Source organism: Podarcis cretensis (genome assembly GCF_951804945.1).
Source record: "Podarcis cretensis genome assembly, chromosome: 13".
Lineage (NCBI taxonomy): Eukaryota > Metazoa > Chordata > Lepidosauria > Squamata > Lacertidae > Podarcis > Podarcis cretensis.
Genome location: NC_137182.1, coordinates 14,853,052 through 14,873,508, shown reverse-complemented (window position 1 = coordinate 14,873,508; position 20,457 = coordinate 14,853,052). Strand labels below are relative to the sequence as shown.

Sequence of the window (20,457 nt, the reverse complement as noted above, 5' to 3'; positions counted from 1 at the left end):
AGAAATCGGACGGTGGCGGCAGCAGGAGGCCCCATTAGCTAAAGTGGTACCTCAGGTTAAGAACAGTTTCAGGTTAAGAACAGACCTTCAGAACGAATTAAGTTCTTAACCTGAGGTACCACTGTATATGAGGTGTCCCCAACTCCCCCAATGAACATACTTTCCACTTCCAGTTTTCAACTCTCTGCTTGGAATGGTCCGTGACATCACAGCAGCTCAGCCAGTGACTAAGGGGCTTACCCACAGTTGCCATGCGATGTCTGTTTTTGAATCTATTACATGATATTTCTACCAGGTTGAGTGGTCAGAGTTTCTTTCTTTTTTGTTTTATTAAATTTATAGGCTGCCCTTCATCCAAGGATCACAGGGCAGTCTGCAGTATTATGCGTAGCCCAGTCCAGATCACAAATGTGACTGATTTGAGAACTTGATCGCACACTTCTACAGCCGACAAAGAGGCGCTTTCTCAGCCTCAAATAATACTCTCAGATTGAAAACAGCAAAAGCGCTAATTGAGGATAGTTGCTTCTGAGTAGCATAGTAAGGTTTATTACAGAAAAGGTGTTGCCGAGCAGATCGCAGAAGCTAAAGTCATTGTCTTTTAAGCCCAGTACCCTGATCTAAGCTGCAATCCTAAAAACACACCTGGGAATAAACCCCACTGTGTTTTTTCAAATAAATAAGCACGCCTAGGATTGCACTGCTAATAAAAAAAAAAACCCAGAGAGACAGAACATTATGGTACCACACAATCACCATTCACCTTGGTGAGCCAAAGAAAGACATTAAAGACACTCTATTAAATGACTCATATATATGTGGTGTGAAGCTAAGATCCCGAAGGAAGCTGTGGATCCCAGAGGAAATCACCCATAACTGACACATATGCAATGTATGGATGTTCATATTTTTTAGCTGTAGCTTTCCCAACACGACCTCCTCTACCCTCTTGAGCTTTTTGAGCTCAGCAGATAATTCCCCGTATTGAAGGAAGAGCCACGCTAGCTTTCCATTTTGACATTTATTGGTGTTAAGCAAATACTGCAATAGGTATTGTGCCTGAAACTACCTTTTAAGCCAGCTTCCAGGTCCACAACAACCTTTTGTATGAGATGAGGAAGCTGTGGCTAGGGGTGGCTGGCTGGCTTGCCCAACAAAATTTGTGGCTAAGGAAGAATTTGAACTCGTGTCTGAGTCACAACATACTCCCCTCCGTCTTACTTTCTGTATAACGATCCACTCCATTCTCAAAAGGGAGTGCTAAACCACAAAAAAAGCAAATTCCTTTGCATTAATCTTATTATCCAACTCAGTGCATAGAACTAGCACATTTGTATACATGTGCTAAAATTCCTTATTTCAGGCTAGAATTGGTGTCTTAGCAGATAAGGAGCCTGGAGACCATTTGATGTCCAAAGGGGGTTACTGAATGCCTTGCCTCTGTTGGCATAGCACAGAGTTTCCCAAACTTTGGATCGCTAGCTGTTTTTGGACTACAACTCCCATCGTCCCTAGCTAACAGGACCAATGGTCAGGGATGATGGGAATTGTAGTCCAAAAGCAGCTGGAGAGAGACCCAAGTTTGGGAAACCCTGGCATAGCACACGGTATAGAGGGAGATGCGATCAAACAGATAACATGCCCCCCCCACACACTTTTGAGTTTTGTTTTAAACTTTTGTTTTTCCTTCAAGGGTGCTAGCAGAATTCAGCAGAGCACAGGGAAAGCCGGAATCGACAGACACCTTGTCGGCTTCTTCCTCACTTCAGTGCCCCTGTCCCGCCACTGATCTCTGCACCGCACGCCTTCCTTGTCCTGTAACAGCTAAACACCCTGCCAGCATCAAACCTCCTGACGCAGCAGACTCACAGCTTCCAAGTCCAGTTGACCCACCTCAAACCAAGGAAGCAGCTTCCGGTTCCAGGGTCCAGCAATCGCCTGCGCTGGACACAGCAGACGCCGCTAAAGGAATAGCGGATGCATCCCAAATTCATCGTAGCCTCAAGAGAGGAGGGGCTAAATATAGGATCAGTCAAGTTGTTGTCCGTGAGGAAAGCCACCCAAGGACACGGCGACTTCTCTCACCAATCTCACCTGTAAGTCGTATCTTGACTCCCCAAATCCTAGGAGGTCCTGTTAAAATCTTTAATATTTCGCTCTTGTGAAAAGAAAATTCAGAATGGGATTTCCGTATAGTTCTGGTGGCAAGGGCAAAAGCCCAAATGTTTTGCTCAAAAGCCCAGTGACAGCATGTCTCTGAAGTTGTGTGAATGTGTTTGGTGCACAAGAGGGTTTTTGACTTCTTGGCCAAGCTTGGAATTTTAGGAGATCATAGGTAAAGGGTAAAGGGACCCCTGACCATTAGGTCCAGTCGTGGCCGACTCTGGGGTTGCGGCGCTCATCTTACTTTATTGACCGAGGGAGCCGGCGTACAGCTTCTGGGTCATGTGGCCAGCATGACTAAGCCGCTTCTGGTGAACCAGAGCAGCACACGGAAACGCCGTTTACCTTCCCGCCAGAGCGGTACCTATTTATCTGCTTGCACTTTGATGTGCTTTTGAGCTGCTAGGTTGGCAGGAGCAGGGACCGAGCAACGGGAGCTCACCCTGTCGCGGGGATTTGGACCGCTGGCCTTCTGATCGGCAAGTCCTAGGCTCTGTGGTTTAACCCACAGCTCCACCCGCGTCCTGAGTTAGGAGATCATACTGTGCTTTTAAAAAGGCCCCCCTGCCCAAATTAGACTGACTAGTCAATCTTGAGTTTTTATTTTCACTATTTATTGAACGATCTCACTGTTCATTCGCGAACCTCTGAGAACCGAGGGAGTGTGGGTAGGCTTAACCTGCTCAAATGTGGCTGTTCGTCTGACGTCAACCAGCCTCTTGTGACTAATACCAATTATAGGTACAAGAATTAGCAGAGTCTCTCCTGCTCCTCTCAGTGAGTGAGTGGTGTTGACGAAGCGGTTACTCTGCAGGTCAGGAAATGCTTTTCCTTGCAGTTAATTGGGAACTTCCTCTCCCCAATTCCATTTCCTCTTTATACCGGCTGCCTTCAAAGAAAGCCTCTCTCTCATACCTGGCGGTCAGCCAATCTATATGTTACACACGCAGCAGGAAGTGAGGTCATGCTGCTTGAGTCAACCTGCCCAAATACCTGCTCTGCGTTCTACAGAGGAGAGCCCTTTAAAACCTTAAGGTTCAGCGGTTGAAAGTTGGCTGCACTTAAGACTTCGGATAGGCGTTCCCATAACCAGTCACCGTGGGTCCTGTGTCTATAGAGATCTGGGAGCCATGGGCTTATATCACATCTCAGCCCGTGACTCATTGCCTTGGTTGCTCATCTATAAAATAGGCATATTAATCATCTGTCTTGCAAAGCTACTGCCAGGGCAAACAAGGCAGAAATCCCGCACGGGGCTGAACAAATATTTCAAATTCCTGAATGTACTGCAGATCTCTAGGGGATAATGGTGCTTGTCATTTTTCTAGTGATACACAAATTATTAACCAATTATTAACCCCCTGAATTGCAGGGGGTCATATTAGATGACCCTCTGAGTCCCTTCCAACTCTCCAATTCTATGATTCTATGCTTAACAATTGGTGGATTTTTAAATTTAAAAAAATGTTTTTTTTTAAGTTTCTGTTATAATTTTCTCTCTCTTTAAGATAACCTCATTCAAAATTAAATCTGAACTTAACACTCGTAGCTGAGTAAGATTGTCTTCCATGAACATGGTCTTAACAGTGAGTCCGTAAGTGACTGTGGAGGCCAGTTCTGGATCCACACGTCCTTCCACAGTGGGGACATAGGTTTCTGGGTGGGAGTCGATCATGGTGAGGGTTTGCCAAGTTTGCCTTCCTCTCAGCTCGTTCCTCCCTTTCTTCCTGAGTTTGAGCGTCTTCAAAGCCCGTGACACCTTTGGTAAAAGGCTGTTCTCCAGTTGGAGCACTTGCAGGCCAGTGATTCCCAGTTGTCGGTGTTTATACTACATTTTTTTAGGTTTGGCATGAGAGAATCTTTAAGCCTCTTTTGTTGACCACCAGCATTACGCTTTCCATTTTTAAGTTCGGAATAGAGTAGTTGCTTTGGAAGACAATAATCAGGCACCTGCACCACATGACCAGTCCCAATGAAGTTGATGTTGAAGAATCATTGCTTCAATCATGCCATCCTGTATTTCTCTGGGATCATCAACACAACCCGCATAGACCCTTAAGCCCAACTCCCTGAGTGCTGCACTGTGTTCGGTTTGGAAGAAACTAGTAACCTTTAAACCAATTAAACAATTTTGCGCTCAGTAATTTTGCTTCCGGGAACACTAATGCCACAGCCAAATCTTACTCCACTTTGTTCAGTGGTGCTTGTTTCTGAATAAGGGTGGATAAGACAGAAGCCTAAACCTTCAAGTAAATTATTTTGCTTCATATCCTTCATAAGGAGACATATTTGGTTCTGCAATACCAAAAGCTGTGTGAGCAGCATGGCCACACATTTTGATTTGTGGTTACCTAAGTGTCCTATTAGGGACGCAGGTGGCGCTGTGGGTTAAAGCCTCAGCGCCTAGGGCTTGCCGATCGAAAGGTCGGCGGTTCGAATCCCTGCGGCGGGGTGCGCTCCCGCTGCTCGGTCCCAGCGCCTGCCAACCTAGCAGTTCGAAAGCACCTCCGGGTGCAAGTAGATAAATAGGGACCGCTTACCAGCGGGAAGGTAAACGGCGTTTCCGTGTGCGACTCTGGCTCGCCAGAGCAGCGATGTCACGCTGGCCACGTGACCCGGAAGTGTCTCTGGACAGCGCTGGCCCCTGGCCTCTTAAGTGAGATGGGCGCACAACCCCAGAGTCTGTCAAGACTGGCCCGTACGGGCAGGGGTACCTTTACCTTTACCTTTAAGTGTCCTATTCTTTTCGGTCCCAGCTCCTGCCCACCTAGCAGTTCGAAAGCACATCACGTGCAAGTAGATAAATAGGTATCGCTCCAGCGGGAAGGTAAACGGCGTTTCTGTGCGCTGCTCTGGTTTGCCAGAAGCAGCTTAGTCATGCTGGCCACATGACCCGGAAGCTGTCTGTGGACAAACGCCGGCTCCCTCGGCCTATAGAGCGAGATGAGCGCGCAACCCCAGAGTCGTCCGCGGCTGGACCTAGCGGTCAGGGGTCCCTTTACCTTTAAGTGTCTATTTAGTTACAAACCATTATATACGTATCACTAGAGCAATCATTTAGAATGCATGCTTGCTCAAAAAGTATGTGAGCTTTATTTAGATCAAGTTTTATCATTGGTGTCTTTTCTTGATGGTTTAAAATTGACGGTTTCGACCAGCTTAATTTAAAACAGGCCACCCTCAGGATAACAACCACCTCTATACAATGTCTCCCACCGGGGTGTATATTGACTTGGATCAAGGGGGCTCCATTTAGTCTTAGCCACTGATAAACCTACCCACTCCAAATACTGACCCTGTTCTAAATCCACTGAGGGAGCCTTGTGCAGGTGATGGTTGGGGTCAAAGCCAAAAGTGGGAGAAAACACCCCACTTTTCTTTCTCTTTTGGAAACCCCTTCCCTCCCCTTTCCTCCGTGTCCAAACAGGATGTTGGGAGGAAGCTGGACCACTCTTGTCGGGGGACTGAACTAATTGCTCATAGGAGACTTATTTTCCCTCCTTCAATCTCTCCATTTCTTTTGGTTTTTCATCCTGGTTTTCCCTTGGACTCCCCACACTCTGCTACTTGAAATTACGCCAAGGGGCACAGGCCTTCCAGCCCTACTGCAGGGCTTGGGCAGGAACTGCGCCACTTCTATAAAGCCCTTAGCGCGGTAAAAACGTTATTTGCTACTTGTTAATTTCCCTGTTGAATAGTCCAGCTGAATTCAGCTCTTTTTGTTCCCCAACAGGAAACAAACTGGATCACCGAGGATGACATTTACCTTCCCTCTCCTCCTCCTGAGGGAACAGCAAAAAGTCTCTCCCGTTCACTCAGTCCCTCGCCAGAGCGTCCTGCCGATAGCCAGCCATCGATACCAAGCGGCGCTCTGGACCAAGACAAGCTTCACGTGACCTCAGCCAAGGCCAGGAAGCCCAAACTGTCCCCCGAGGCGGAATCGAAGGGCTTTAGCGTCGTTCACCGGAGGCAAATGGGTAACTTGTCTTTCTGCCATGGGGCGAATGATGGGGCGGGGAGGAGAAAGTGATAGAAGATAAATTTGGGGTTGGCTTTAGCAGACCAACTCCCCACCAAGGGGCTCAGTGTCCCCTAAGTTGGAGAAGAAAATGTGGAGGCAGCAACCTGTCAAAGCAAGGCAAATCTTTATTTTTCCCCCCTGTTGCAACAGAGTTCCCTCCCTTGCAAGGAGGGGAGGACCTAGAATAAAAGTGTGTAACAATTTTTAAAGACTTTAGAATTTGCCAGACCCCCCTTAGCCAAAGACCAACTACAAGCATCGTACCAGTAAGAGGCAGTCTACATTACAACAGAAATTTGAGAGTGTGGCTTGTCTGTCAAGATATCAGATAACGGTCACTGATTGCCTTATCCTGGCCAGTCTGGGCCATTCTTTCAAAATGGTAAATACCTTAGTTCTTAAATCCATTGTCCCAGACTTCCCTTACTCATGTGATAAGTCTGTTTACAGGGTTTGAAGGATTTTGCAACTGAAAATAACTATTTCCAAGATCATAAAATCGTCAAGCTGGAAGGGACCCCAAGGGTCATCTATTCCAACCCCCTGCAGTGCAGGACTGATTTGTTGTTGTTTAGTCGTTTAGTCATGTCCTACTCTTCGTGACCCCCTGGACCAGAGCACGCCAGGCACTCCTGTCTTCCACTGCCTCCCACAGTTTGGTCAAACTCATGCTGGTAGCTTCGAGAACACTGTCCAACCATCTCGTCCTCTGTCGTCCCCTTCTCCTTGTGCCCTCAATCTTTCCCAACATCAGGGTCTTTTCCAGGGAGTCTTCTCTTCTCATGAGGTGGCCAAAGTATTGGAGCCTCAGCTTCAGGATCTGTCCTTCCAGTGAGCACTCAGGGCTGATTTCCTTCAGAATGGAGAGGTTTGATCTTCTTGCAGTCCATGGGCCTCTCAAGAGTCTCCTCCAGCACCATAATTCAAAAGCATCCATTCTTCAGCGATCAGCCTTCTTTATGGTCCAGGTCTCACTTCCATACATCACTACTGGGAAAACCATAGCTTTAACTATACGGACCTTTGTTGGCAAGGTGATGTCTCTGCTTTTTAAGATGCTGTCTAGGTACTTCCTTCTATTGCAGAGGAAAATATTTGGAGTCATTAAGAGAGTCAAGATGGCCACGGGATTGCTCCCCTGTACTATTTCAGACATGTGGTTTATGTACTTAACGTATGTGTGTTTACCTTGTGTGCTTATGAGTGCTGATTGTGTTTATGTCACCTTAGAATTCTTATGACGAAAGACAAGACAAAACGGTGGTCAGCAGCATCATTATTTATGACTTCTGAATCACTTTGGCTGGGTCTATAATACCCTTCTTCTTTTTTATCCTCCACCTCCAGGCCTTTCGAACCCTTTCCGTGGTCTGCTGAAGCTGGGGACCCTGGAGCGGCGAGGAGGCATGGGCATCTGGAAGGAGTTCTTCTGCGAGCTTTCACCGCTAGAGCTGCGCCTCTTTGTGGACAGTGAGGAGCGGGTGTGCGTGGAGACCTGTTCCCTTCTGCGGTGCGATTGCCTGGGGGCAGCTCACAGCGACGGCCGCTTTGACCTGTCTTTCTCGGGCAAACGGCTTTGCCTCCGAGCCGCCTCTCAGGATGAGGCGGAGGATTGGCTGGACCGGCTGCACGAGGCACTTCAGAAATGTAGGCCTCAGCCGGACGAAGGCTGGGAGACCCTGGAGGGCACTGAAGCAACAGAGGACCCGGATGCGAACTCTGCCGGTGGTCCGCCCGGCGAGCTTTCGGCCCTCTTGCAATACAATGGGACAGGCAGCAACGGACTGGACTGGACGTGCGGTTTGGACCCCGAGCTGGATGCGGTCAAGGAGTCTGTTTTGTACCTGGAAACCGAAAAGACGTGGGCCCCTTTTGTGTTCTCCTTGTCCTTGGAAGCCCTGAAGTGCTTCAGGGCCCGGAACGGGGAGAAAACGCTGAGCAACAGCTACGGGATCGAGACCATACAGGACATCCTGCCCGACGTGAGCCTGGGGGGGCCAGCCTTCTTCAAAGTCATCACATCGAAAGCGGTGCTGAAGCTGAGAGCCGAGAACGCGGAGGAGGCAGCTGACTGGAGGGACTTGGTCCGCCGGATGTTGATGTCGTACCTGGAGACGGCGGAGGAGGCCTTGAGCCTGGGGGGCAACCTGGACGGGAACTCGCAGGCCGTTTTGAAAAGCACCACCAAGGGGAATGGCTTCCTCCTCAAGTACCTGGTTGCCATCCCCACAGAGAGAGGCCTGGACTGCCAGAGCTTCATCTGTGCGGGTAGGTTGGGGGGCGGCAAGGTGGCTGCAACGCAGAGCTCATGGTGGGGGAACAGATACAGTGGTATTTTTTGCTCTATAAGACTAACTTTTCCCCTCCTAAAAATTAAGGGGAAATGTGTGTGCGTCTTATGGAGCGAATGCAGGCTGCGCAGCTATCCCAGAAGCCAGAACAGCAAGAGGGATTGCTGCTTTTACTGCACAGTGATCCCTCTTGCTGTTCTGGCTTCTGAGATTCAGAATATTTTTTTTTCTTGTTTTCCTCCGCCAAAAACTAGGTGTGTCTTGTGGTCTGGTGCGTCTTATAGAGCGAAAAATACGGTACTTGATTCGTTCCGGAGGTCCGTTCTTAACCTGAAACTATTCTTAACCTGAAGCACTACTTTAGCTAATGGGGCCTCCTGCTGCTGCCGCGCCGCCGGAGCACGATTTCTGTTCTCATCCTGAAGCAAAGTTCTTAACCCGAGGTACTATTTCTGGGTTAGCGAAGTCTGTAACCTGAAGCGTATGTAACCTGAAGCGTATGTAACCCGAGGTACCACTGTACAGAAGACTCTCAAAATTGCCATGGGCCAGTTTGTAGCATCCTTGTTGTTGTTTAGTCGTGTCCGACTCTTCATGACCCCATGGAGCAGAGCACACCAAGCTTTGTCCATGGAGTTTTCTTGGCAGGGATACTGGAGTGGCTTGCAGGTTCCTGCTCCAGGTGGATCACGTTTAGTCAAAACTCTCCACTATGACCTGTCCATCTTGGGTGGCCCTGCATGGCATAGCTCATAGCTTCTCTGAGTTATTCAAGCCCCTTCGCCACGGCAAGGCTGTGATCCATGAAGGGGTAGCATCCTTAGGAACCCTTAACATAAGAAGAGCCCTGCTAGATCAAGCCGAAGGCTCGTTTTATCCAGCAATCTGTTGCCACGGTGGCCAACCAGGTGCCCAGCAGGACCCGAGTGCAACGGCGCTCTCCGATTCTAGCGATTCCAAGCAACTGGTATCCTGAGACTTCCTCTTGCACCCTCAATGAACGTCGAGTTCTGGGAGAAGGGGGCTCAGAAATAATATCCAGTGATAACGCGTCAGCTGTTCTGCTCTGTCTCTGTCTCCCCTGGCTCTGTCTCCCCCCTCCCTTCCTCAAACCACTGCTGTAATTCAATACAGTCATACCTCGGGTTACAGGTGCTTCAGGTTGTGTTTTTTCGGGTTACGGAACGGATTGCTTCCGGGTTTCGGCGGTTGTGCATGCGCAGAAGTGCTAAATTGCGCTTTGCGCATGCACAGAAGCACCAAATCGCAACCCGCGCATGTGCAGATGCACCACTGTGGGTTGGGAACGTGCATCCCGCACAGATCACGTTTGCAACCCGAGCGTCCACTGTACTGGCTTCCTCTCCTCTGGAAGCTTCAGGAGAAGGGGTGGGGGTGGGGACTTCCACCATTCCTCCTCCAACTCGCCCCCTTCAGTCCAGTGCCTGACACTCTGACAGGGGAGATATAACGTAGCGGTTGTGGCCGGCAGCCATTACCATTCCCGCTTTTCTTTCCAGGCTGCTCCAGGCAGATTGGCTTTTCCTTTGTGAAGCCCAAACTCTGCGCATTCACAGGCCTCTACTATTGTGACAGCTGCCACTGGGATGAAGAGTCTGTGATTCCTTCGCGGCTGATTCACAACTGGGATCTCACCAGGCGTCCGGTAAGTCTGGGCGACTTGAGGATAGGGGGCACAGGCCTGGGGTGGCAACAGCCCCGGTGAGGCGGGGGGGGGGGAGCGTACAGTGCTCTGATTGACTCCTGATGTGGCTCATGCATTGTTCATTTTGTTATAATAAAAACTGCTCCCTTTCCCTTATGGGGTATTCCAGAGCCCATATAGAGTCCTTAAGTGGGTTCCCTTTCAGTAGGAGAGAATAACAGAGGCCAAGCAGAGTATATTGAGAAGCAAAGCAGCTAGTAAGCCTGATTTTTATTCAAGGAGCTGTTGCAACAGGGTCCCCACTCACCACACGCAGGAGGGAGGAGAACCCTGAAAAATGGCGCTCAAGCCCTTATATAGACTTTTGAAATTGCCCACCCTGTAGCCCACGACCCCCCCCCCTAAAATATCACACATACATCACAGAAGGAGGCGTTCTACAGCAGAAATCCTGTCTGCCAGGAACCCTGATAATGGTCGCTGATTGCATTACCTGGGCAGCCTGGCCATTCTTTGGTGATAGTTAATACTTTAGTTCCTGAATCCAGGTCACAGGCTCACCCTATTCATACACAAAGACTCCCTTCGGACAGGATTTGCAAGCAAAAAGACAATGAGAAGGCTTTCCCCATTTGCCTCCCTTACTGCAGAGGAATATTTGAAATCGTTGGGAGAGTCAAAATGGCTTCAGGATTGCTCTTCCGTACTATTTCAGACACATGGTTCATACATTTAGATATGTGTGCATTTATGAATATTCTGTATTTGAGACCTTAAAATTCTTATAACAGTTTCTTATTTGTCCTGATTCTGAGGGACGCGGGTGGTGCTGTGGGTTAAGCCACAGAGCCTAGGACTTGCCAATCAGAAGGTCAGCAGTTCAAATCCCTGCGACGGGGTGAGCTCCCGTTGCTCGGTCCCAGCTCCTGCCAACCTAACAGTTCGAAAGCACGTCAAAGTGCAAGTAGATTAATAGGTACCGCTCTGGCGGGAAGGTAAATGGCGTTTCCGTGTGCTGCTCTGGTTCGCCAGAAGCGGCTTAGTCATGCTGGCCACATGACCCGGAAGCTGTACGCCAGCTCCCTCGGCCAATAAAGCAAGATGAGCGCTGCAACCCCAGAGTCGTCCACGATTGGACCTAATGGTCAGGGGCTCCTTTACCTTTACTTGCAAAAAATCTGGGCTTGTCAAGGCTGAGAGGAAGATAATGGAAACTGATAATGGGAAATATCCAGGGTGCTATCCTGAAATTGTAACCAGCCCCTCTGGCTGGCTTCTCTAGATGCCAACGTAGGACACTTACAGGTGTTTTCATCTCTTAGGTCTGCCGCCAGGCTCTGAAGTTCCTTTCCCAAATTCATAGCCAGCCCTTGATCAACTTGAAACTAGTGAACGAGACCCTCTATGACCATGTGGACCACATGAGCCACATCTACAAGAGCCGGGAGCAGCTGAAACTCCTTGGTGACTACCTGGTCCTTTGCCGCAGTGGAGCCCTGAAAGAGATCAGCAAGAGGTGAGGCTTCAGTATACAGGGAGTCCACCTTCTCTCCCCCCCCCCTTTTCTTCCAGGCCCCAAGCCTTTGACCCACTCTCTGTTGTCCATGTTCCTAACTGGATAAGGGCAGGCAGCTAACATGCATGGAAAATGTCGTGCAGATCCTTGAAGATCTTGGCTTCATTTTTTATGTACATTTCAAAAAAGGAACGCTCCATCCATAAACCCTCCAGGTGACGATTTCAAAGAAAGAATGAGATTTTGGGCAGAGCCTCTTTTCCTGAGTTGGTCCTCAGTTGAACAAGATTCTTAGGAGTGTACTTGAGGCTGCTTGCAAATATTTGCTGCTTGCAAGTTACTTATTCAGGGCACTGTTCCACCATCAAATTAAGAAATGCTTTTTTGGGGGGGGGACTAATTGGAATGTGCTTAAATGTCTGTTGAATGACATAAGCATACTGCTTTTGAGCTTTGTATCCTCACCAAGAAAAAAAGGCTATATTCTGTACTGTCAATACTGTTCTTCCCCAAACTGTTGATACCTGCACAGTTTTTGCATCCAGATTAGCATTAGAGGCATGCTTCAGTTTTCCGCTGAACAAATGTATATTATTGACTGGCTCCAAAACCCAGGGCGGACCTCTTCCTTGCCAGTGCTTCCTGATGCCTCACCTTCCCCAGTCATGCACCTCTTCTTTCTGAGCAATGGTGATGCTATGGGGATTCCCCCAAGTATGTCCGCTAAGGCACAGGCTGCATCAAAGCAATCCCTAAAAGAGATTTCACTGCCTCTGCACTGGCAAAGAGAGAAGAGGGTCCGTGCAGCAGAATCAGTGGATGTGCCCTACTCCCAACAGGGACAGAATGGTGGGATTCATCCAACATAGTGGTATAGTTTTCCAAGGAATGTCTCAGCCCTTCTCACAGCACACCAGTGCATCTCAGCATATGATTTAGGGATTGCTGTACCTTATACAAAATCTGCCCTTCAACCCATGAGGCTTAGAAACTTTGGACTCAGCTAGGGGATGCAGGCCATAAAGAAGGCTGATCGCTGAAAAATTGATGCTTTTGAATTATGGTGCTGGGGGAGACTCTTGAGAGTCCCATGGACTGCAAGAAGATCAAAACTATCCATTCTGAAGGAAATCAGCCCTGAAGCTGAGACTCCAATACTTTGGCCACCTCATGAGAAGAGAAGACTCCCTGGAAAAAACCCTGATGTTGGGAAAGATGGAGGGTACAAGGAGAAGAGGACGACAGAGGACAGGATGGTTGGATAGTGTTTGCGAAGCTAGCAGCATGAGTTTGACCAAACTGCGGGAGGCAGTGGAAGACAGGAGTGCCTGGCGTGCTCTGGTCCATGGGGTTGCGAAGAGTCGGACACGACTAAATGACGAAACAACAACAACAAGGGACGCAGGTGGCGCTGTGGTCTAAACCACTGAGCCTCTTGGGTTTGCCGATCAGAAGGTCGGCGGTTCTAATCCCTGTGATGGGGTGAGCTCCCATTGCTCTGTCCCAGCTCCTGCCAACCTAGCAGTTCAAAAGCACGCCAGTGCAAGTACATAAATAGGTACCGCTGCAGTGGGAGGATAAACAGCATTTCCATGCGCTCTGTTTTCTGTCATGGTGTTCCATTTCGCCAGAAGCGGTTTAGTCATGCTGGCCACATGACCCAGAAAGCTGTCTGTGAACAAACGCTGGCGTCCTCGGCCTCAAAAGTGAGATGAGCGCCGCAACCCCAGAGTCTCCTTTGACTGGACTTAACCATCCAGGGGTCCTTTACCTTTTCTTTTCTTTTTCACAATGTTTTAGGTGCATTGTACAAATCTGACACTAGATGGCACTGATGAGCTAATGGCAAATTCCATATATAAAGGTAAAGGGACCCCTGACAATTAGGTCCAGTCGTTGCCGACTCTGGGGTTGCGGTGCTCATCTCGCTTTATTGGCCAAGGGAGCTGGCGTACAGCTTCCGGGTCATGTGGCCAGCATGACTAAGCTGCTTCTGGCGAACCAGAGCAGCGCACGAAAATGCTGTTTACCTTCCCGCCGGAGCGGTACCTATTTACCTGCTTGCACTTTGATGTGCTTTTGAACTGCTAGGTTGGCAGGAGCTGGGACCGAGCAACGGGAGCTCACCCCGTCGCGGGGATTCGAACCGCCGACCTTCTGATTGGCAAGTCCTAGGCTCTGTGGTTTAACCCACAGCACCACCCGTGTCCCATATATATACTTTACAACATTTTTTTAAAAAGCATTTTCATAGTTTTTTTTCATATCTGTGGCAAATGTAGAAGCGCGGCGGGTACAAAAGCAGTTGCAGAAAAATGAGATTGGGGGAAACAGCCGAAGGAGGTTGACCGTAGACATGCTTGTGCAAGAATGAGTGTGGCCTTCCCTATTGCCCTGTCTTTGCAAGCCAATTAGGAGTATAGGAATTGTATGGCTTCTATATAGCTCTTGGCAGCAGATGGGGAAAGCTCTTAACAAACTGTTCCTCCTCTTTTGTATCCTTTCTGAAGGCTCGATCACCGGCACTACCTCCTGGAATGTCCCCATAAATACAGCGTGGCTGACCTGAGGCAGGTAGGAGATCTGGAAAGAGGAAGCCTCTGAAACAAGGGTTTGCCTCGGGAAAACGTACCCCACTGTATCCACAATTCCCCCACGACCCAGCCCAAGGCTTAACCTACACACGTTAGAATGCAGCGTGCTGAACCAAAACAGAGCATGCTCAGAAGCAAGCTTTTATGCCTTTGCCTCAAGAGAGCTTCGAAAACAGCTTTGGAGTCTTAAGTGGTCGCATGGAACCTCATTGGTGCTCTCCCCAATATGTACCAAATTTCCCTTTTGTCCTGCATGTTGCAGATGCTTTGTTATCTGTGTCAGAACCTCAGGTGTTAGTTGGTCACCTGGCCCCTCTGTATTCACAGCTGCCTCATAGATAAAGGTTTCCCTTTTACGACCACCCTTCCCCACCTGCTAATACCTACGGGACCGCCTCTCCTGATATGTCCCACGGAGGACCTTACGGTCTTCAAATAAAAACATTTTGGAGGTCCCAGGCCACAGAGAGGTTAGGCTGGCCTCAACCAGAGCCAGGGCTTTTTCGGCTGTGGCCCCGATCTGGTGGAACGCTCTGTCACAAGAGACTAGGGCCCTGTGGGACTTGACATCTTTCCACAGGGCCTGCAAGACAGAGCTGTTCCACCAGGCCTTTGGCCAGGGCACAGCCTGACTCCCTCCTTTGGAAATCCTCACAGAACTCTAGCCCAATGGTTGCCATTTCATTTTGAATTGCCGTATTTTTCGCTCTATAAGACGCACCAGGCCACAAGACGCACCTAGTTTTTGGAGGAGGAAAACAAGAAAAAAAATATTCTGAATCTCAGAAGCCAGAACAGCAAGAGGGATCGCTGCGCACTGAAAGCAGCAATCCCTCTTGCTGTTCTGGCTTCTGGGATAGCTGCACAGCCTGCATTCGCTCCATAAGATGCACACACATTTCCCCTTACTTTTTAGGAGGGGAAAAGTTAGTCTTATAGAGCAAAAAATACGGTATTTTAGAATATTAATTTTAGAATGCTGTATTACTTTTATTGCTATTAGCTGCTCTGAGCCTGGTTTCGGCTGTGGAGGGCGGGATATAAATAATTTATTATTATTATTATTATTAATAGCCCTCCTCTGTTCCTAGATAGCAGACGGCGTGTTTGAGACCTTCCTCCAGTCTCTAATTCAGTTTGCCTCCCATCACGTCTACAATTGCGACCTGTGCACCCAGAGGGGCTTCATCTGCGAGATCTGCAACAGGAATGACATCATCTTCCCCTTTGAATTTGACACAACAACCAGGTAAGCATTCTTCCTCTCTTCCCCACCTTGCCTTTGGAGTCAAGTTTTCAAAGAAGCGATTCGTTTTTCGCAGTTGTGTTCCTTTTTATTGATTTATTTGTCACGTGTCTATACCACCTTTATCTTCCAAGGAGCTCGAGGTGGTGTAGATTCTTCTCCTCCCCCCCACTTCACCCTCACAACAACCCTGGGAGGTTGGTCAGGCTGAGAGACGGTGGCTGGCCCAAGGTCACCCAGGGACCTTCATGGCTGAATGGGGATTCGAACCCTGGTCTCCCAGGCCATAGTCCAACACTCTAACTGTTGCGCCACACTGCCTGTTTTGCAATGGAGGGGGAGAGGTGAAGAATAAGTATTTCTTTATAAATATGTATTATTATTATTATTAATAATAATAATAATAATAATACTACAGTCATACTCATGTTACGTTTGCTTCATGTTACGTTTTTTCAGGTTGCGTCCCGCAGAGACCCGGAAGTACTGGAAAGGGTTACTTCCAGGTTTCGCTCCTCGTGCATGCACACAAACGCCAAATCACGCCGCGCACCTGCGCAGATACGGCGCTTCAGGTTGTGGGCTTTTCATGTTGCGAACGGGCCTCCAGAATGGATCCTGTTCGCAACCAGAGGTACCACTGTATCTTACAACAAGAATGCCCCAAAGCGACTTAGAACTGTAAAAGCATACATAATGCAAAATTTAAAATACACCAAAAAGATATAAACACATGATTAAAATGGGGGGGGGGTAATTGGGTTATTGTTTTTATTTTTATTATGGATTTTGTGGTTTTATTCTGTGAACCGCCCTGAGACCCCTGGGTATAGGGCGGTATATAAATTCAATGAATAAATAAATAAAATAACCAAAAAAATCATCCTGCAGTGTTATCTCCCATGCCGTGGAGCTCAAGGTGCAGCTGAGGAATAAGGCTTGGCAAGGCATTTATTGGGGATGCTTTAGGTACAGTGGTGCCCCGCAAGACGAATGCCTCGCAAGACGGAAAACCCGCTAGACGAAAGGGTTTTCCGTTTTGGAGGTGCTTCGCAAAACCAATTTCCTATGGGCTTGCTTTGCAAGACGAAAATGTCTTGCGAGTTCCTGCGGGTTCCCCCCCCCCCTATTTCTAAGCCGCTAAGCCGCTTATCAGCTGATCCGCTAGGCCGCTTATCAGCTGATCCACTAAGCCGCTAATGGGCTTACGAAAAAAACCGCAAGACGAAGAGACTCGCGGAACGGATTCTTTTCGTCTTGCGAGGCACCACTGTATATTGTCTTCAGGCACACTGCTGTTCCATGACATCCCTTCCAATCCTATCACAGTCATGCCTCAGGTTACAGGTGCTTCAGGGTGCTTTTTTTCAGGTTACGGACTGCCGAAACCCGGAAGTACCGGAACGGGTTACTTCTGGGTTTTGGAGGTCGCGCATGCGCAGTAGCGCCGAATTGCAACCCGCGCATGTGCAGATGCACCGCTGCAGGTTGCAAAGGTACATCCCGCACAGATCACGTTCGCAACCCGAGCGTCCACTGTATTGTAAGGGGGCAGGGTTTTTGAAAATCAGTGGGGTGGGGTAGGGATAATGCTTCAGTAGCAAGGAGGTCCACCGTTTTTTAGCAACCTCTAGCCATCAGGATAAGACTCCTGCTTCTTGGGAGAAAAGCAGTGACAAACCTAGACAGCATCTTAAAAAGCAGAGGCATCACCTTGCCAACAAAGGTCCGTATAGTTAAAGCTATGGTTTTCCCAGTAGTGGTGTATGGAAGTGAGAGCTGGAACATAAAGAAGGCTGATCGCCGAAGAATTGATGCTTTTGAATTATGGTGCTGGAGGAGACTCTGAAGAGTCCCATGGACTGCAAGAAGATCAAACCTCTCCATTCTGAAGGAAATCAGCCCTGAGTGCTCATTGGAAGGACAGATTGTGAAGCTGAGGCTCCAGTACTTTGGCCACCTCATGAGAAGAGAAGACTCCCTGGAAAAGACCCTGATGTTGGGAAAGATGGAGGGCACAAGGAGAAGGGGACGACAGAGGACGAGATGGTTGGGCAGTGTTCTCAAAGCTACCAGCATGAGTTTGACCAAACTGCGGGAGGCAGTGAAAGACAGGAGTGCCTGGCATGCTCTGGTCCATGGGGTCACGAAGAGTCGGACCCGACTAAACAACAACAAGCCATCAGGATGATGTTGGCCCTGCAGTTCCCTTCAGCCTTCACCACCAGTGGACCAACAACTTCTGGAAGAGAACATCTTCCTGATCTCTGTTCTGTGGGGACGGTCAGAACGCTGAACAGGAATTCAGGCCCCGGTTCCTCCTTTAAAGTAGCTTTTGAATATCCGACTTCCTTTTACCCGCACCCCAGCTCAATCTCACAAGGCTGCAGCATCAGAGCAGCGCAGACAAGAGAGCCGTCGGCAGGCCTGGTTCACTGAAGATTGCCGCCCTCTGCTCACTGGCTTTGTGCTGAGGCAGGAAGAGTGCCTGCTTGCCGAGCTGATGCAGTTTCCTGTCGCCCGAATCAGGCTATTTACCCGGCGAGGCAGGATGTGCCTGGAACTCTCCTGACAATAGCTCCGAGGAGGAGCAGGCCCTTCCTGAATCGCTGTCCTGCACAGGTGGCAGCCTGGGGTCACTTCCTCTTGCGTAGCCGTTCAGCCACAGGGGCACAAAGTTACCAGTCTGCTTTTGAGCAGAGGAAAAGAGAAAAATAAGTCCGAGGGCTGTGCTGCGTGCTGACTGCAAACAGGGGGGGATGGTTCTTCCAAAAGCCTAATGCAAGCGTGGAAGTTTGTTCTGAACTGAACAGATCACACAATTCACAGAGAGGTTCTTGAACAAGCCCAGCATGATGATTTGAAAAGGAGTGGCTAGACAGGGGATGGAGAGGGTGGTAGCCAGCAGTCCTAAGCATAACTTTGTTTTTGTTTTTTTTCAAAATTTTTTATTAATTTTCCAGAATTTTCATTTAAAAAACAAACAAACAGACAAACATACATCTCCACCATAAATGAACCGATCTTCATAACATTGTTTTGTGACTTCCTCATATCCCCCTGGTTGAATTTCAGCGTATATCATTTTAACGGTTTTCCAAAACCTAAACTCTTAAAAATTTAACTTAATCACTTAACATCTGTCTTTCTTAAACATTCAACTTTAAACATATTAATTCATCACATTACATATTTAAATCCTAAGCCTATCTGGTAATTGCAAGCTTTCCGATTAAGTTAATTTAACATGTTTAACTAAGCATAATTTTGTAAAAAAAAAAAAAACCTGCAAGCGATCGGTTCAGAGCTCTGTTGACCTGTGCCTCCCTCGGCAGCTTGCTAGATGTGGAGGAAGAAAGAGAGAAGAGAAGAAAAATTGGGTGTCAGAAGGTGAGGGTGGGGGAATGACTGATCCCCAGTGGCGTAGCGTGAGGGGTGCAGGGGGGGCCGGCCGCACCGGGCACAACATCTGGGGGTTAGGGTTAGGGTTAGGGTTAGGGGGCGCAAATCCAGGGTTAGGGGGCGCAAATTACTTGCCTTGCCCCAGGTGCTGACAACCCACGCTACGCCACTGCTGGTCCCACCACTGACTTCAGCCCTGACCACATCTGTGGGATGTGGCCCCCAACAGATTCTGCTTGAGGGAATGCGGCCCTTGACAGGGGGAGTTCTCTACCCCCCCCCACGCTTTAATGGGCTGTCTTTACTTCTTTCCCCTCCCTTTCCAGGCTGCATGAATTGCTTTGGCAATTAACCTCCTCTTTTTCAACAGGTGCAAGGTGTGCAAGACTGTCTTCCACAGCAGCTGCCAGGCAAATGCCAGTTTCTGTCCTCGCTGCGTCCGCCGGGAGGAATACCAGCAGAAGCTGCAGGCGTCCCTTTGCAAATGACCTCTCCCTGAAGAGGGGCAGACCACAGCCCTTAAGGGGCCAGGCCAGAGGACAGCTGGGAAAGGACAGAGGCAGGCTTTGGAGCAAAGGAAGGCCCTGGCTAGTCACACAACTCCTTTCCCCTGAAGGTCCAACCCATCAGGGATCACCTGGGCTCTGGCGACATCAGCTGTGGATCACATTTCCGACAGAGAAAGGTGGGAAGGAGGCGGTGGCTTCCTTGTGCCGATCTGCCGCCGCCACTTGGAGCCACAATCCATTCCCTTCCGCCTCTCTCTGGCCTCTGCAGACAAAATACCTGGCTGCTTTGGGCGCAGCAAGCATTTGATACACGTAAGACTTGTCGGACTTGGACTCCTAGGGAGACGCAACGTTAGTGGACATTTTGATTCGACCAGCGATAAGAAAGGGTGGGGGGTTTTTTTCTGTTTTGTTTTTAAATTAATGCACTTTGTAGCAGAGTTCTTGTGCCTTCCGCACTTTGCAGGCTACCCCTGAAGTGCCACGTGCCAAACAGCTGCTGAATCCTCTGGGAAAACACATTCCAGCACCCTCTAAGCAAAGTGACCTTCTTACAAATAATAAACCACTTCTCTGCTCCTTGTTTTTTAATGCTAGGCCAATGGGTTCCAGAGATGAATTTTTATTTTCCATTTTAATCTTCTATGCAGATAATAAAAAGTAATTTAATAAGGAATTAACTCGGGGGGCTCTCGTTTCTTTGCAGCTTCCTTTGCCTTCAAAGTTTGGGTGTTAAGGGAGACATTGTTTGTCCACCTTTGGTTCCTACACTGCCCTTGGGAGCTCTCACCAGTGGCACCTTAGAAGCTATGAGCATGCGACAGTGACCACATCAGAGAAACAGCTTTGAGTGGGTGGCTAACTCAGGTGAGGGCAGTCTTAAACCATTGATGGGTTAGGGACTTGTCTATCCTGCGAAGACAGGCTCTGGCGGATTGAGGAAACGAGACCAATCAGCGGTCAAGAAGACAGTGACTGCACATGTTGTCGAGGGAAATGAGCGACAGATGGGGCTCGTCAACCAGGGAAGGTAACCCCTCTAGGAGAAG

General features: G+C 48.8%; 1 protein-coding gene across 4 annotated transcripts in view; it reads left to right on the top strand.

The window, feature by feature from the left end:
• Positions 1-20,088, top strand: part of PLEKHM1 (pleckstrin homology and RUN domain containing M1) — a 49,194-nt gene extending 29,106 nt beyond the window's left edge. For all 4 annotated transcript variants that reach the window (XM_079949354.1, XM_079949353.1, XM_079949355.1 and 1 more), the window contains 8 exons: positions 1,694-2,096; positions 5,897-6,140; positions 7,532-8,452; positions 9,996-10,141; positions 11,464-11,657; positions 14,168-14,231; positions 15,343-15,500; positions 19,270-20,088. In XM_079949354.1, coding sequence (XP_079805480.1) covers positions 1,694-2,096; positions 5,897-6,140; positions 7,532-8,452; positions 9,996-10,141; positions 11,464-11,657; positions 14,168-14,231; positions 15,343-15,500; positions 19,270-19,387 — 2,248 coding nt within the window. In that variant the 3' untranslated portion in view covers positions 19,388-20,088. The remainder of the gene's footprint in view (positions 1-1,693; positions 2,097-5,896; positions 6,141-7,531; positions 8,453-9,995; positions 10,142-11,463; positions 11,658-14,167; positions 14,232-15,342; positions 15,501-19,269) is intronic.
• Positions 20,089-20,457: the final 369 nt, after the last annotated feature.